Source organism: Staurois parvus, unplaced genomic scaffold (genome assembly GCF_062004578.1).
Source record: "Staurois parvus isolate SC_StPar_1 unplaced genomic scaffold, SC_StPar_1.0 ptg000087l, whole genome shotgun sequence".
Lineage (NCBI taxonomy): Eukaryota > Metazoa > Chordata > Amphibia > Anura > Ranidae > Staurois > Staurois parvus.
In genome coordinates this window covers 11,948,953-11,964,693 of record NW_028317883.1, presented here as the reverse complement: position 1 = coordinate 11,964,693, position 15,741 = coordinate 11,948,953, and the positions used below count along the sequence as shown (strand labels likewise).

The 15,741-nt window shown below is 43.5% G+C and overlaps 1 protein-coding gene across 1 annotated transcript in view; it reads left to right on the top strand.

The window, feature by feature from the left end:
* The first annotated feature begins 292 nt into the window (after positions 1-292).
* The window catches only part of PPP2R1B (protein phosphatase 2 scaffold subunit Abeta), a 69,886-nt gene continuing 54,437 nt past the window's right edge, over positions 293-15,741 (top strand). The window contains exon 1 of the mRNA XM_089670177.1: positions 293-482. Within this exon, the coding sequence (XP_089526303.1) occupies positions 405-482 (78 nt within the window). The 5' untranslated portion in view covers positions 293-404. The remainder of the gene's footprint in view (positions 483-15,741) is intronic.

Sequence of the window (15,741 nt, the reverse complement as noted above, 5' to 3'; positions counted from 1 at the left end):
CACGTGGGGAGGCTGGCAGCAATCTTCTTTACAGCCAGTAGCATTGCTGTCAGGGATCACTGCACTCCCCCCTTCAGAACAGACAAGCAGAAGCGTTCACGTCCCATCCTGTCCTAAACTACAGCCCGAATCCCAGCACTGACACACACACCACTGCAGAACGCACGCAAGACTCTGCACATGCGCACTACGCTCCCACTCATCCGCCGCACTGGCGACGCTCTACAGCCGTAGAGTGGGCGTGTCCACACATGAGCAGCATTCCCATACCTTCCTTGTGCATTCCGACTTCGCCCGGTACGTCACTTCCGAGAACAGCCCCTCCTCCGCTCCCTGTGTGTGTCTGAGGCGGAAGCGGGCCTGGTGAAGTGGGCGAAGACAGAGAAGCAAAAGCCGGTGTCGGGATGGCTGGAGCTGACGGAGACGACTCGTTGTATCCTATCGCGGTGCTGATCGACGAGCTGAGGAATGAGGATGTGCAGGTGAGGAGGGAGAACTGCGGTATGGACGAGGCCTGCGGGGCCGAATGAATGGGGGCTGCCTCCAAGCCCAGGGCTCACCTCCACCCCCAGTCACAACACACACATCTCTCCCTGTGTCAGCTGCTGGGGTGACCGGGGACATTTACTAAACCTGGTGCAGCTGTGCATTGCAGCCAATCAGCTTCTGCCTTCACAATGTGTAATAAAGCTTTGACAATAAAACCTGGAAGCTGATTGGTTACTATGCAGAGCTGCTCTAGCAGTTTCCCCCCAATGTCTGTGTTGTTCATGTGCAGAGGGGCGGCAGTGTTAGGCCCGGATCACACTGCAATGGAGCAGAAATGTGAAAAATGAACAAAATGCGGAATGTGCATGTTTATGGACCATGCACGCCTAATATCACCCAAAACACATTACAAAATAATATTGTCACATGAAATATGCAAAAAAGCACCAAATCATCTGCCAAAAAGGGTGCGGGGGCTACTTTGGGGCGTTCAATGGGCTGCCCTACACTGTTGTGTGGGAAACGTTGAGGAAAATGCAAAGAAAAAAAAATACAAAGAAAAAAAAAAATGCAAAGAGTACTGTTGACACATTTTTGCAACAAAAACACAAAATGCAAGCACTGCATTTTTATGCGTTTCTGCTACATTTTCATTGAGGTCTACAGAATTAAAAACAATCTGCTGTGGGGGGGGAAAAGTCCCTGACTTTCCAAAAAACGCACAGGTTGAAAATCGCAGATGTGAACGTGATCTATAGGAAACCATGTTAAATGGACTGGAGTGCAATTCTCCAAAAGTGAAAACGCACTGAAAAGCGAATAGGTGTGACCCAGGCTTGCATGCATGGCGTTAACATGTTACAGCAAGAAGTAACATGTTTGCATCTCTGGTCAACTGAGAAAAAATTGACGTGTGACTCACAAAACACACTTAAAATGCATGGTGTGTGTCCACGGAGTATTGTGGAAGGTGCAGTTTTCAGGCAGGGCCCTCTAGATGCACAGATGTGAACAGTTAGGATGTAATCTGTAACGAGCCGGGCCCTCTGTTTCCTCTTGTACCAAATTGTATTGTAACTGTAATGTCTGCCTTCATTTTGTAATGAGCTGAGCAAACTGCTGGCATGATATCAATCCTGTATAACAATAATAATCATTTTCATGTGCTTTTGCTACTCTGGGAAGGTGCATTTTAGGGCCCTTTCACACTAGGTGCAGTTACGTGCATTTTTAACTGCACTCCAACTGCTTACAGTCCAAATTCTAGGCTATCCTATGGGCATAGTTCACACCAGTGCAGAAAAACAAAAAAAAGGTAGAACAGGCTGCATTTTTCCACACTGCAAATGACCAAAATGCATGTAACATACGTAAACGTACTGTAGTGCACATAGAAGCCCTAGGGAAGTGACTTCACAGGACAAATGCAGATAGAATAACACACATAAAATGTGCAAAGTATAAACGTGTGGTAGATGTGCAGTTTCTAGTGTGGCAAAAGTGCACCAGTGTGAACGGGGCTCTGGGTGCTGAGGTGAGGACAGGTCTCCTCATATGAATGTTTAGCCCCCGTTCACACTAGTGTGTCTTCTCCCATGCTTGCTGTCACACTGGCATGCACACAGTGGAAATCACTTTATTCTCTATGGTGCCTGGTCACGTGTAGTTTTGAAAAGGTGGAGACACTGCTTTGGTGCAGTTGCAGAACATTTTTTGTCCCATAGACTTAAACGGAAACACACCAGAGAGGTGTGTAAAATGCATGTACATGCGTTTAGTTTGATTCTTTGGCAGAGTTTTATACATAAAATCTAGTAGTCTCCTCCACAAAAAAAAAAAAGCATGAAATGGGTCAAATACTCAGTCGTGCTACAAAAACACACAAAAAATGCATCATCTTGCAGCATCACTAGTGTGAACCTCGTCTAAGGCCACATTCACCTCGGCTTTGTGGCCTGATTGTGTGTACCTGTGGGAACTCCAGCAGGGAGTCCCAGCGATTAGCTGCAGGAGGCAGCCGCATTGAAAGCAATGAGAAGCGTTCGACTCCTGCAGCTAATTGCACCCGCTTTCATGTAATTGCTGGGGTTCCTGCAGGTACTCACTGTTGGGTCAGAATGCAGGTGTGTAGGTTTGATATCCCCTCCCCCTGTACAGCGGCACCACGCTGCTGTACAGTGACATGAATGGAGTGTCACTTTTTACACTTCGAATAAAGTTCAGTTAAAAAAAAAAGGAACTCGATTATGCGCTGAAACGTTCACACCACTGGCTGCTACAGCTGGAATGGACAGGTTCAGCACACTAAGCCGCTGCAATTTAGTGTGTGGCAGTTGTAGGGGCAGTGTGAATGGGGCCTTAAAGCTGAACTAAAGGCAGTAATAAGTACCTTATTTACAACCGTACTCCTCCTGCCAAGTCCCTCGCTGGTGCCAGCATCATCTCCCCTGCTTCTTGTAGGTGCCGGTCTTAGGCCAGCGTGGGTTGACTTCACTTCCATATATGCACAGGAGAGCAGTCATTGCAGCACACAGGAGATGTGCCAGAATGTGAACTGAGCTGCAAAACTTGATGTACATTACAAAAAAGCGTGCGATCAGGCAGATGAGTGTATTTTTTATGTAGAAGAGACATTTTATGCAATAAAGTCGCTGCATGTTCCCTTTTTTTTACCGTTTCAATACCGGGCAATTTTACACCTTCCTGCCCAGGCCATTTTTCAGGTTTCAGCGCTCACACTTTGAATGACAATTGCGCGGTCATACAACACTGTACCCAAACTAAAATTTTATCATTTTCTTCACACAACTAGAGCTTTCTTTTGGTGGTATTTAATCACCGCTGGGGTTATTATTTTTTGCTAAATTAACAAAAAAAGACCAAAAATTTTGAAAAAAAAACACATTTTTCTTTGTTTCTGTTATAAAAGTTTACAAATAAATAATTGTTCTTCATAAATTTAGGCCAAGATGTATTCTGCTACATGTCTTTGGTGAAAATAACCCAAATTAGGATGTATTTTTTAGTTTTTAGGAAAGTTATAGAGTTCACAAACTATGGTATAGATCTGAATATCGATCAATCCTGAAGTACTGACGGCCAATCTAATTTCTTGAGGTCCAAGAATGTCAGAACAGTACAGATATCCCCCAAATGACCCCTTTTTGCAGAGTAGACAGTCCGACATACTTCATAAGAGGCATGGCGAGTTTTTTGAAGTTGTATTTTTTTGTCATAATTTTTCGGAAAATGAAAAAATGAAAAAAATTATTTTCACTATTTTTTTTTTTACATACTGTCACCAGTGCAGTACAGCGTCATCATATAACTGGCATGGCGGTGAACAGGGACACTGACTGGTGACAGTATGAAAAAAAAAAAATATATATATATTTTTTTATTTTTTATTACATTTTTTTTTATTTTTTTAAGATTTTTTTTCATATTTTACTATGACCAAAGTAGTACAATGTTACCATAGTAACATTGTACTACTTTGGGGAAGTGATCAGTATTTTTTTTTTTTTTTACACAATTTGCTTATAGCAAAGAATTACTTTGTTATAAGCAAGCATTTACCTGAATGAAATCGATTCATTCAGCTTTTTTTTTTTTTTTTGTGCTTAGCTGTGATTTGGTCACAGCTAATCACATGACATGTGCATGTGATTAGCTGTGACCATTCACAGCTAGGCACTAGTATACAATGGATGGCATCATGAATGAAGCCATCCATTGTATACAACTGTCATGTGACCTGCTGTGATTGGTCACAGCAGGTCACATGGTACCAGCAACGGGAGCCGGTACTCGGATCTGTCATCAGCCGTGTCCGAGGTGCACGCCCGGTGACAGATCGCACTGCTGCGCCGCTCTGCACTAGCGCAAACGGCGCATATGCGGGAGCACGCCAAATGGCGTGCACCCGGAATGCAGATACACATCTGAAGCCGCCGGGCGGCTAATGGTTAATTTAGGCCCCATTCACACCTAGCACTTTTCAAATGCACAGTTTTTTTGCCTGTCACGCAGTAGGGAAGCCCATTAATGTCAATGGCCTGGCCTACGCACGGCAAATGTGGCAGAGTAGCTCATGTAGCTTTTTGCTACATTGAACCTTTCACGTTTTTGCATATGGAAAGGGAGATGTCACCAGCACACTGAGGATCACCAATTCGGGTCCAAAAGTTTTAATGAATGATCACATAGTTACATAAATGTAATGTTTCGGAGTCTCACAGGACCCCTTCATCAGGCCATTTCTAACGCAGGAACATGTGCGTTTGGATTGGACACTTGCACTTTGCACATGGAAAAATGCATGTTGGCTTGCTGCATTTGGATGCCATTAACAATGAATGGCACCGCAAATGCAAAACTCGTATTTAGAATGTGATTTTTGCAAGCATTTACAAAAGGCACAGGCGTGAATGAGACCGAAGTTCCACTTTAGTGATGAACCGCACATCTGATATCAAGTTGTAAGAATCAAACCTTTCCTGAGAGATCCCAATGGCTGCCATTGCCAGTCTTCTTCTGAAGACGTCGGCCCTCTGGCTACTACACCGACTAACTGGGAGTGTTGGGTGAGCAGGTGCTTTAGGTGAGTATTTGAGGCATTTGTTTTCTCCTTATCCCTTTTCTAGCTGATCTTCCAGTAAAGGTTAGTCAGGTGGCTTTTGCATGTTGTTTAACTGTATAAGACTCCTTTATGTAGACATCCAAAAGCCCAGGTATTGCTGCTGGCTGCCATCTTGAATGTGATGCCATCAGCCTCAGCAGACTCGGAGACACTCCTGCCCAAGGAGCTGCATAGAAGGTTATGTAGGAAGGGGAGGGGTGGAAGAGCTGGGCCAGCACCAACAGACACTATTAGATGCTTCCGGAAGAGGAGAGTGCTATGATGTGCAAGGTAGGGGGGCACTGTGTTGGAGAATTTACTTTTCCTAGAGTAGTCAATCTTATAGCAAGTTCAAAGACCTATTGCAAAGGCATAAAATATAATATATGGAACGGAAAAATGCTGCAAATAAACATGTAATATACTTGATTTGTCTGTGCTTTTACCTACAATCATTTTTATTGGTGATGAGGATCTCTTTAATAGTATAGAAATTCCTGGTGTGTTACATGTGAACTTCACAGTGGAGGAGTGTGGCATTTGAATCCTCGGAGCTTTTTGTGTTGTGTTTTTGTGAAAACAAGGCATTCTCTGATTAGACCAGGTAGGAATAGAGGGGTGGTGACATCGTGATCTCCACTTTGTCCAATCAAAGAGTACCTTGTATTCACTGAAGAAAATATGAGTGATGACAGTGCTCAGCACCTAGAAGACTGTGGCGATCATTTTGGTAGTGTCAACTATATCAGTTCAACCCGGAGAATTGTAAAGATCACTCCTGGAGTTCAGCTTTAAAGGCATTGTAAACTTTCCCACCTGTACCTTGTATTTAAACCCACATAAGATGTGCATTGATCATGTGGTTTTGTGGTGTCATTAGCTGCCCTCTACACTCAGCCTATAGTACTGTAAATCCTCACATTCATGTATCAGCAGCTTCTGTTTGAGTAGAAACATGAGGCATGTTTAAAATTGTAATTGTGCCTAAGCAATACCTTCATTTTACCTTTTGTGGTGAACTTAAAAATACAACTGCACTACCTGTTTATGTGAGGGTGCCTAGGCACTTCTGTGCATAGAGCGTTACAGTTGTCTGTCTGCAGTGTGAGATCAAAGGCACTGCTGCTCCAACTAATCCCAGGAGATCTGGAGTTTTGTTATGTCACTACTTTGGTTGATTGAGGAAGGCTCTGACAGGTGAAGCAAAGCCCAGCCTCTACTGAACAGCTGCCTCCACACAGCTGTACAGTGCAGAACAAGGCATGGTAAGTCAGTAATGGGAAAAAGATTAGTTGCAGGGAGACAACAGCAAATACTGGGGTTTGAGGTTAACCACTTCAATGCCGGGCACTTTTACCCCCTTTCCTGCCCAGGCCATTTTTCAGGTTTCAGCGCTCACATTTTGAATGACAATTGCACAGTCATGCAACACTGTACCCAAACTAAAATGTTATCATTTTCTTCACACAACTAGAGCTTTCTTTTGGTGGTATGTACAGTGCAGATATCCCCCAAATGACCCCTTTTTGCAAAGTAGACAGTCCGATGTATTTCATAAGAGGCATGGCGAGTTTTTTGAAGTTGTAATGTTTTTGTCATTTTTCAGAAAATGAAGAAATTAAACAATTTTCTTTTAGTTTTTTTACATAGTGTCACCAGTGCAGTACAGTGTCTGCATATAACTGGTGTTGTGGTGATCAGGGACACTGGTGACAGTATGCAAAAAAAAACACCTTTTTTTCATATTGCACTATGACCAAAATAGTATAATGTTACCATAGTAACATTGTACTACTTTGGGGAAGTGATCAGTATTTTTTTTTTTTTTTTGTACACAATTTGATTGCTTATAGCAAATAATTTCTTTGCTATAAGCAAGCATTTAACTGCATGAAATCGATTCATTCAGTTTTTTTCTTGTTATGATTGGCCATGGTTAATCACATGACACAGATGGGCTGTGATTGTCCCAGCCTGTGCATGTGATTGCTGTGACCATTCACAGCTAGACACAGTTGAAAGGAAGCCATCCATTGTAAGCAACTGTCATGTGACCTGGTGTGATTGGTCACAGCAGGTCACATGGTACTGGCAACGGGTCGGTACACAGATCTGTCATCGGCCGTGTCCGAGGTACACGGCCAGTGACATCTCGCCACAGCGTGGCCTTGCGGGCACGCTCAAAGTGCGAACCAGGAAGGACTTTATATGACGCCCTCCCGGAGGAAAAAAGTATTCACCCAGCCGTCATTTGACCATAGGTCGGGCGGCAAGTGGTTAAAGAGTAACTTCTAAAGTCTAAATCCAGCCCATCTTCCAAAAATAATTTTCTAGTGTGAGTGACACTGATCCTGGTGTCAAACAAAGGGGAAAAAACCCTGCCTTCGAGTCAATGGAGTCCATGCCGTCTTGGGGGAAGCAGAGGTTCTCCCATCACCCTTCTTCTCCAGCATCGCCTTTTTTACTGGAGAACCAGCTCAGACACACCACAACTCTATGCCAGGTCTACAAATCCCTGCACATGTGCAGACATTCTGCAGGGGTCTGCCAGTACTCTGGCAACCCCCCTGGCTTGTCTGCACAATTCATAAAATCTTGCAAACCACATCCAGGATGCCATGTCCCATATCTTAGGAACCAGTTTGCAAGTTGTCATGAATGCGCAGGCATGCTGCAGGGTCTCTGCCAGAGTGCTGGCAGACACCTACAGTATGTCTACATGTGGACAGATCATATGGCGCTGCAACACTTTACCTGTCATGCTATATCGTACTTAAATGAAATTTATGTCCCCCCCACAAATAGAGCTTTCTTTTGGTGGTATTTGGTAACCTGTGCATTTTTAAATAGTTTTTCGCTATAAACAAAGACCAATTATTTTGCAAAAAAAACAAAACATTTTGAATTTTTGCTATTAAACATGTCCAGTTAAAAAAAAAAAAAAAAAGAGGACCTGTCAGTAATTATTTCTATCACAAGGGATGCATGCATTCATTGTGATAGGAATAAAAGTGATTACAATTTTTTTTTTTTAAAGGGACAGTGTGAAAAAAAATTAAAAAGAAAGTTTAAAGTGCCCCCCGTCACCTCCATTCTTGCACATAATGGTGAACGCATATGTAGGCCACGCCCACATAGGTAAATGGTGTTCAAACCAAACGTGAGGTATTGTCACAAACATCAGAGCAAGAGCAATAATTCTCGCACTAGACCTCCTCTGTAACTATACACTGGTAACCTGTAGAAATTTTTAAAGCGTCACTCATGCTGACCGTAGTTTGATGCCATTCCACGAGCGTGCGCAATTTTAAAGGATGACATGTTGGGTTTCTATTTACTTGGCATAGCATCATCTTTCATATTTTACCAAAAAATTGCGGTGTGTGTGTGTATGTGTATATATACAGTTGCAAGAAAAAGTATGTGAACCCCTAGGGATTACGTGGAGTTTTGCATGAATTGGGCATAAAATGTGCTCCGAACGTCACCTAAGTCACAACAATAGAACAACACAGTCTGCTGAACATAATACTACACAAACATTAGATGTTGCCATGGTTTAATTGCACATAACATGTAAACATTCACAGTGCAGGGAGGAAAAAGTATGTGAACCTTTGGACCTAATAACTGGTTGACCCTCCTTTGGCAGCAATAACCTCAACCAAGCGTTTCCTGTAGTTGCAGATCAGACCTGCACAATGATCTGGAGTAATTTTGGACCACTCCTCTTCACAAAACTGTTTCAGTGTAGCAATATTCTTGGGATGTCTGGTGTGAATCGCTCTCTTAAGGTCATGCCACAGCATTTCAATCGGGTTGAGGTCAGGACTCTGACTGGGCCACTCCAGAAGGCGTATTCTGTGCTGTTGCAGCCATTGTTTTGTTGAATTACTTGTATGCTTTGGGTCATTGTCCTGTTGCATCACCCATCCTCTGTGGAGCTTCAGTTGGCGGACAGATGGTCGTACGTTTTCCTGCAAAATGTCTTGATAAACTCTGGAATTCATTTTCCCATCAATGACAACAATCCGTCCAGGCCCTGAGGCAGCAAAGCAGCCCCAAATCATGATGCACCCTCCGCCATGTTTTACAGTGGGGATGAGGTTTTGATGTTGGTGTGCTGTGCCTTTTTTTCTCCACACATAGTGTTGTGTGTTCTTCCCAAACAAGTCAATCTTGGTTTCATCTGTCCACAGTATATTTTGCCAGTAGTGCTGTGGAACATCCAGGTGCTCTTTTGCAAACTTCAAACGTGCTGCAATATTCTTTTTGGACAGCAATGGCTTCCTCCGTGGTGTCCTCCCATGTACTCCATTCTTGTTTAATGGTTTCCTTATTGTAGATGTGTCAACAAAAATGTTAGCATGTGCCAGAGATTTCTGTAGGTGTTTAGTCGACACTCTGGGATTCTTTTTTACCTCATGCAGCATTCTGCGCTGTGCTCTTGCAGTCATTTTTACAGGACGACCACGCCTAGGGAGAGTAGCAACAGTGCTAAACTTTCTCCATTTGTAGACAGTCTGTCTTACCGTGGACGCATGAACATCAAGGCTTTTGGAGATACTTTTGTAACCCTTTCCAGCTTCATGCAAGTCCACAATTCTTGATCATAGGTCTTCTGAGAGCTCTTTTCTGCGAGGCATGGTTCACATCAGACAGTGCTTCTTGAAACCAGTAAACCCAAAACAGGTGTGTGTTTTTTAAGGGCAGGACAGCTGTCAGCAACACATCCAATATCATCACACTGATTGGAGTCAAGGTTGGCTCACTCCTGGCTCCAATTAGCTCTGGGAGAAGTCATTAAGCTAGGGCCTCACATACTTTTTCCTCCCTGCACTGTGAATGTTTACATGTTATGTGCAATTAAACCATGGCAACATCTAATGTTTGTGTAGTATTATGTTCAGCAGACTGTGTTCTTCTATTGTTGTGACTTAGATGAGGTTCAGAGCACATTTTATGCCCAATTCATGCAAAACTCCACATAATCCCAAGGGGTTCACGTACTTTTTCTTGCAACTGTACATATATATATATATATATATATATATATATATATATATATATATATATATATATAATTTTTTTTTTTTTTTTAAATGTTAAAGTGTATTTTTTCCAAAAAAATTTCTTATAAAAAAAATATTAATTTTTAAAAACTGTCTTTCGGTTTTTGGCCAAGTGCATCTTGAATTTTCAGTTTCGGCACCACAATTTTCAGTTCGGTGCACCACTAGGATTATGGTGTGGGGTTGTTTTTCAGGGGTTGGGCTTGGCCCCTTAGTTCCAGTGAAGGAAACTCTTAAGGTGTCAGCATACCAAGACATTTTGAACAATTTCATGCTCCCAACTTTGTGGGAACAGTTTGGGGATGGCCCCTTCCTGTTCCAACATGACTGCACACTAGTGCACAAAGCAAGGTCCATAAAGACATGGATGAGTGTGTTTGGGATGGAGGAACTTGACTGGCCTCCAGAGTCCTGACCTCAACCTGATAGAACACCTTTGGGATGAATTAGAGCAGAGACTGTGAGCCAGGCCTTCTAGTCCGACATCAGTGCCTGACCTCACAAATGCGCTTCTGGAAGAATGGTCAAACATTCCCATAGACACACTCCTAAACCTTGTTGACAGCCTTCCCAGAAGAGTTGAAGCTGTTATTTATATCAGGTACTTATATAGCGCCGTCCAATTTATGCAGCACTTTACATATATATTGTACATTCACATCAGTCCCTAACCCTCAAGGGGCGTACAATCTAAGGTCCCTAACTCACATTCATACATACATATACTAGGGCCAATTTAGACAGGATCCAATTCGCCTACCAGCATGTCTTTGGAGTGTGGGAGGAAACCGGAGTACCCGGAGGAAACCCACGCAGGCACAGGGAGAACATGCAAACTCCAGGCAGGTGGTGCCGTGGTTGGGATTCGAACCAACGACCCTAGTACTGCCAGGCGGAAGTGCTAACCATTTAGCCACTGTGCTGCCAATATATAGCTGCAAAGGGTGGGCCAACTCCATATTGAACCCTACGGACTACGACTGGGATGCCATTAAAGTTTGTTTGCGTAAAGGCAGGCACCCCAATACTTTTGACAATATGGTGTATCTCCACATGCCACTCTACTTTATCACTTGTAAGTCTGGAACGTACCATTACAAGCTTGCGCAGGACCCTTTTCAAAATGGCACTTTTTCACTAAAACCTGATCATATGAGTGATATTTTAATACATTTTGATTGGTGCCAAGGAACACTACACTTGGATATTTGTTATGGTTATCTGCTGTTGAGTCAGTTTGCCAGATATTGTTGATTGAAGGCAAGTCTGGATATCTACCCCATGAGAGGATAGGCTTGGATATTATAATTTAGCGCTGTTTGACCATCCTAACGGGGTCAAAACTTTCTGGTGAGTGTGGAATTCAACTATTTAAAACCAGTGGTGGAGAAGATTGGTTTGGAAAATAGGCATTATCCAGCATCCTCTTATATGACTCTCATTTGCTCTTATGGTGTATGGAAATGCACCTTACTGGACTCTCTTCTGACACATTGTTTATTCTTATGCTAAGCAAGCGCCTCCTATTTTATAATCTTTGATGTTACAAAAGGTGAACTTATCCTTTATGGCCCTTTTAGTGTTAAAGCGGAGTTCCAGCAAAAAAAAAAAAAAAAAAAAAGCAAACAAAAAGTCAGCATCTACAAAAACTGTAGCTGCTGACTTTTAAAATACAGCCACTCCCCTGTCCCACCTGTCCTGTCCCATGGTCCAGCGGTGTCTTCACCACAGCTGATTTCACCGGCCATCTTCTCTCCCTCGCACCGCCATCTTCAGTGTGGGCACCCAGCTGTGACAGCTTGTGGCTTCACAGCTGGGTACCCACTGCGCATGTGCTTTGTGAATGGCCCTGTAGTCTTCTGGGACCTGTAACGTGTCCCAGAAGACTACAGGGAGGGGGGGACGACAACGTCCGATTCCGATTTGGAAGTGGGATCGGGTACATGTCAAATTTGGGTACCCGCACCCCCTCCCCCCTTCCGCTCTCCAAAGGTGCCAATCCTTAATGGGGAGCGGGGTACAAAGGCTTAAAATGGAACTTCACCTTTTGGGTGGAGCTCAGCTTTAAATACAATTTTCCAGTTATTGGCAGTATTTTAGGTAACTTGTTTTTTTTGGCAACAGACGTACTAAACTGCACTGGCCTGTGGTCACTGAAAGATTATTTAGGTTTTTGCCCTAACTTCTGCCTGCCTTAAATAGTGCCGGGTTATAGCTTCCCAACATTTCTAGCAATAAGGGAAATCAGTATCTAAGCTACTAATGCCATCAAGGCACACATGCTAAATCCAAATCCACTTAATTTACCTTAATCTGTGGCTTACATAGTCCACTTTGATTTTAAAAGGTCACATATATGTGATTACCACCATATCCAATTACATGAAGCAAAGGGATTTTACCAGATGAGTGCAGCAATAAGTTGTCAGGCCTTTGAATCTACCCTTGTAAACCTCTGATTGTTCTGCTGCAGCATTGCTAGCATGGGGCTGGTGTAATGTTTATTTCCGCTCATGCCTTGTAACCTGTGTCTTGTGGCAGACTCTTACATGAAGTCTTTGGTAGGGTGGCCAACATTTTTACCAGCCTGGCAAAGAACCTGCCCCCCCAGTCTTCAGGTCTGCATGCCTACCCCAACACATAGAATGCAGAGTAGGTTGAAGGAAACGCCTAACTGGCCTCATCCGAACAAACGTAATAGGATGCTGCCATTTCTCTTAAGGATGGTTGTGGGGCCGTTTTTAAACCACTTAGTGTTTGGGGTAAATATAAATAAGGTGGTGTAATAATTGAAGCTGGGTACAAATTCGTTATTAGCATTGCCTTGTGGTCTCCCTGAAGTGGGTCTTTCCTCATTGTTGACTTACCATGGCTTGCTCTGCGCTGTGTGTCTGAGGAAGCAGCCACCTTTTTGTAGTGTTTTGTTTCCTTGTCAGTGGTGATGTCACCATTTTTCATTCCAAATCTCTTGAGACTAACAGAGGCAGCAGTGCCTTGGCTCTCACTCTGATATACAGCCACAGTCATGGCCAAAAATATTGGCACCCCTACATTTCTGTAAGATAATGCACCACTTTGCCCAGAAAAGTGCTGCAATTACAAATGTTTAGGCATTCTTATGTTTTTCTTTTGATTGAATTGGTATGACACAAAGTGGAGAAACAGCCAAATCTGACACATTCCACACAACTCCAAAAATGGACTGGACAAACTTATTACCTTCTCAAAATTGTAAGAAATAATTGTTCCAAGTTTGACCCCTGGTTCACATATATGCGGCCATGCGTTCATTTTAATGGACTCCCCTGCCCGTGATATGCAGGGAAGAAGTCCCTGCACTTGGAAAACGCAGCCCGCATGGGAACCTCGGTTCCCAGTACAGTTGCGTTTTCCAGTGAGGGCGGCGTGCCATTTGAACTAAATGGCACCTGCCCACGGGCACGCATTTGTCTGTGCGGGCGGTGCGGCTGCGCGGATTTTCGTGTGGACCCGCAGCGGCACCACCTGCACAAATGTGTACCCAGGGTCGTGTTCCTATAATTTGTAATTAAACTCACCTGTATCAATTAACAGGTGCTGACAATATAGAAATCACTATAGAAATCACGCCGGCAACCAGCTAAAGGATAAGTTCACCTTTGGGAACATGTACCGTGTTCCCATAACCTTATGCAGGGCATAGACGGGTTGAACATTGGCCGATTTTTCGAAAAAAAACAAAACTAAAAATCGGTTGTTTGTTTGGCCGACGTTGCCACCAACTGTAAAATAAATCGGCCGACAAAATCATAAAGTTCACCCCATAACTTCTGTCCTTTGCAGGTCACGGCTCATGCGCAGATTTTTTATCGGTAAAACGATTGGCCAATTTGCCCATCATTGCCGGGAAAATCGGCCGATTGTCAAAATCGGCAGCGAATTTTCCAACATGACCGATAAAAAAAAAAAACATGCAAAAAACGGGCGACCAATTAACTCACTAAGGCTATGTTCACACTAGCGTTGTGTGCAGGCGGCAGAGAGGCATTTGGGAAGCATTTTTACAGCTTCCCAAACGCCTCTGCCAATTCTGCACATTACAGCACATAGTGCTGTTCTAACGGGAGCGTTGGGTCGCGTTGCATCGTGGCAAAACGGACGCCTCTGGTCGAGTCAGGAGGCCTTAAAGCCTCCTATTCTAGTCTATGGTGCCGCTCCGCAAACGCCCGGCCCGCGTTTGCAGTGCAGTTGCGACGCGGTTGCGGAGCGGTAACACCATTCAAACTGCATTATAGGCGTTTGTGGGGCGTTTTTAACGCTCGGCAAACGCCTATCAACCTCCGCTAAACCGCGCATGTGGCGTTTGCGTAGCGTTAAAAAACGCTCTGCAAACACCGGACCAACGCTTGCCAAACGCTATAGGGGCGTTTGGCAAGTGTTGGTAAAACAGCCAAGTGTGAACGAGCCCTAAAGTTGTTTTTTTTTTTTTTCTTTTTCGACCTGTCTATGGCCGTCATTAGCGGCTATCGGCTTGTAGTTTTCAATTAACTACCACGACGCTGTGGAGCACCATGATACTTCATTGAAGCTTCCTGTCAGGATATCTGCTTGCTTGTACATCCCTTATGGCAAGCATAAATTCTGACAGGTCTGCAGGAGACCTGCATGGCTTCAGCGATACACTGATCCTTGGTGCAGTGCTTTCCAGACTCATGTAGACAAAAAGAATAAGGGCACATTTTTTTTTTTTTACCTGCAAAAAAAATGTGTATTTATTTTTGTCTAAAAGGTGAAAATCCTTTAAAATGGTGAAAAATTTACTCCACCTTTCTGTTGTGTGTTTCTGTGTGCCACATGGAGAAGAGACAGAGCAACAATGAATTATCTGAGTCAGCAGTGCCTTAGCACAAAAATTGTTCATGCTTTTTCCGCAATCCCAGGTTTCAAGTTCATCTCCGAGATCTTAGTGTTACTAAACTTAAGACCCTGCATTCACTATATCTGCTCTTCCATAGTACATAGAATATGGAAATGCAATTATTTTAGTAATTACAAACCATGATATACATTTTCTCATCAGCAGTTAGAGCAGTCTCGTGACTATCAGTGTCCAGCCGAGCACATGTTAATGCTTGTTGGAGGAGTTTTCATTTTGCTCTAGGAAGATGCAGGACCCCTGACCCTCTGTCTAGATAGTGCTGATTGGCCCTGTGCTGATCACCTGCACTCTCCCAAGAAAAAAAAAAACCTCTAGCAATACACACCAAACTGAGCATATTCAGGGTGACTCCACCCAATATGTCTTATCAGGAGACAGGGGGCACTGGAAGAAGGGGAGGGTCAGAGAAGTCAGGATCAAATAGCTTTTTTACACAATCCAGAGAATTAACACCTTAGCTTCCACAGTGAGTATAACAGCGTGTTTTACTGCATATACAGACTGATTTTACTGTTGTGGGTTTAGTAACACTTTAATGTTCCTGTGTCCACTGTGCGCAACATTGTCAAGAAATTTATAGCCCATGGCACTGTAGCTAATCTCCCTGGACTTGAACGAAAGAAAAACAATTGATGAAAGAT